A 2,524-nucleotide genomic window follows, 5' to 3' on the forward strand; every position below is an offset into this window, starting at 1 on the left:
GCAAACCACCCTTTTCTGGTCGAGAACCACGGCCTCGGACTTAGAGGTGCTAATTCTCATCCCAGCGGCTTTACACTCGACCGCAAACAGCCCCAGTGCATGCTGCAGGTCCTGGTTCGAAGAGGCCAACAAGAGTTTTCAGCCCAAATGAGTTCCAATGGATAATTTCCAATGCTCCCCTGAGCCTTATGGCACCAAAATATGCCACAGCACAGCGGCCGTTAAAAACTGAGGTAGACTTAGCCAACCCACTCACCTGCTGCCATCTCAGCTGAAAACTGCTGTCCCGGACTGTGTACGTATACTTTTTGATTTGCTCCAACAACCCTTCATAGAGAACACAGGCTGAGGTGTAGTTTCCTAGCAGAGCATACTCCCGGGCCAGCTTCACGTTTTCACTTATTTCACGGAGACTCATGCTCCCACTGAAATCACAAAGTCAAATAAAACCAAATTATTGCGATGTTTGTGGGTAATCACGTTTAACTAAACTATTTCAAATCACTACATCATGCTAGGGCACTGATATATTTTCATTTGACACACTTATGCGCTGCACTTCTCCTGGTAAGTGCTGCACATTTTAAGTCAGCTTTGACAAAATCAGACCTTACCTGCGAGATTGCGGGTAGGCAAAAACCTTAAAACATTCGTAATATTATTTGTCATGATAACGGACATGATAATTACTTTTTGAGTTGTATTTGGATGGTATATATACTGTATGTATGTGTTGTGTGCAGTGGTGTGCTGTGTCACATATAAATGTGTATATATAATACATATTTTATGTTTTGGGAGTATTTATTTTAAAAGTAAAAAATAAAATACAGCGGTATCAGCTAGCATAAAAACTTGCAAATAAAAATTAATAATAAAAATAAATCGGAAATCAGAATTGCCCCATATGTATATATATATATACACACACACACATATATGTGTAACCACACATATATACACAAACATATATATATTACATACATACACATATATATTATATATATACACACACATATATATACACACACACACATATATATACATACACATACATATATATATATATATACACACATATATATATATATATGAGACGAGTAATGAGACATGTTATCGCCCCTACAGTATTTAGTGCAAAACTCACATCTTTGTTTGCATTGCTAACAGAAACACAGTATATAATTGACTGCACATACATCACTCCATTCTTTTCAACGGTTGGAGGATGATGATTCACATTTGAATTCTTATTTGAAATGAGACTTATGTCGTGTGAATTTGAGCCATAACACTCATCTTCAACCGAAGTATTTAAAAGTGGGCCTATACACAACAGACGCTCACGAACTAGAGTAAACGATAAAAAAAAAACAATCTCACTAATCTGTTGTGCGTTCGTGTGGAAATGTAAAAAGGTAACTCCCCATGCAAAAACCACGGTGCGTCAACTTAACGTCCCTGCGCTAACAAGACAATCGCGTTTCAGCTACTTTGATGGTGTTTAGGCGAAATTTGTTGTGTCATCTTAGCCTCCCGAGTTCGGAGCAAGTTTGAACTTTTTTGACGTAGCACTTTGGAACGGCTGCGGCAACGCGTCTGCGTGTAGTTCGTTCAGAAACATACACATGTTTAAAGTGCGTTATAGTAACAGAAACAACTTAGTTGCTTTATACTTAACTTTTCACTTGGTCAGCTGTGACGACTTCCGCTTTTGACGTTCAAACAGAAAACTACAAGCGCTAACAACCTCTCTGTGGCGTTAAGGAGAGCCAACTCCCAGACTGTGTGGAAAACTCTTAGTGATTTCTGCTCAGCCTTACTGACACTGCATGCAGGGGCGGGACTTGATGATGACCCGCACACGAGGTGACCAATCACATGCGAAAACAGACTAGGATTATACCATTATATAAGGGAGAGGGGGAGTCAGAAATTCCGATAGATAGATGGATGGATAGATCGATCAATAGATAGATAGATAGACAGACAGACAGACAGATAGATAGATAGATAGATAGATAGACAGCACTAGTATAAATATAAGGATGTTATGTTAACAGGTATATTAATAGTTTAAATATATGAACAGTCTAAATAGTTGCGTATTTAAAAATGAAATAAACAGTCAGCTATATAGGCAGTAGTGAAAGATTACTTCACAGCGAAAGATTAGTTCACAGAGAATGATTCGTTCACAGCGAAAGATTAGTTCACGGCGAAAGATTAGTTCACAGCGAAAGATTAGTTCACGGCGAAAGATTAGTTCACAGCGAAAGATTAGTTCACGGCGAAAGATTAGTTCACAGCGAAAGATTAGTTCACAGAGAGTGATTCGTTTATAGTAAAAGATTAGTTCGCAGAGTGTGAGTTGTGAGTGATTCGTGAGTTCAAAAAAGGAACGAATCTTTAATATGACTCGTGACTCCCGAGTTAGTTACTCTCCGTGAACTAATCTTTCGCCGTGAACTAATCTTTCGCTGTGAACGAATCATTCTCTGTGAACTAATCTTTCGCTGTGAAC

General features: G+C 38.7%; 1 protein-coding gene across 1 annotated transcript in view; it reads right to left on the reverse strand.

The window, feature by feature from the left end:
- Positions 1-1,831, reverse strand: part of katna1 (katanin p60 (ATPase containing) subunit A 1) — a 9,388-nt gene extending 7,557 nt beyond the window's left edge. Inside the window, exons 1-2 of the mRNA XM_008312616.2 lie at positions 1,682-1,831; positions 257-425 (exon numbers count right to left, since the gene is read on the reverse strand). Of these exons, the coding sequence (XP_008310838.1) occupies positions 257-418 (162 nt within the window). The 5' untranslated portion in view covers positions 419-425; positions 1,682-1,831. The remainder of the gene's footprint in view (positions 1-256; positions 426-1,681) is intronic.
- Between the last annotated feature and the right edge of the window lie 693 nt (positions 1,832-2,524).

Source organism: Cynoglossus semilaevis, chromosome 7 (assembly GCF_000523025.1).
Source record: "Cynoglossus semilaevis isolate Cse_v1.0 chromosome 7, Cse_v1.0, whole genome shotgun sequence".
NCBI classification, from domain to species: domain Eukaryota; kingdom Metazoa; phylum Chordata; class Actinopteri; order Pleuronectiformes; family Cynoglossidae; genus Cynoglossus; species Cynoglossus semilaevis.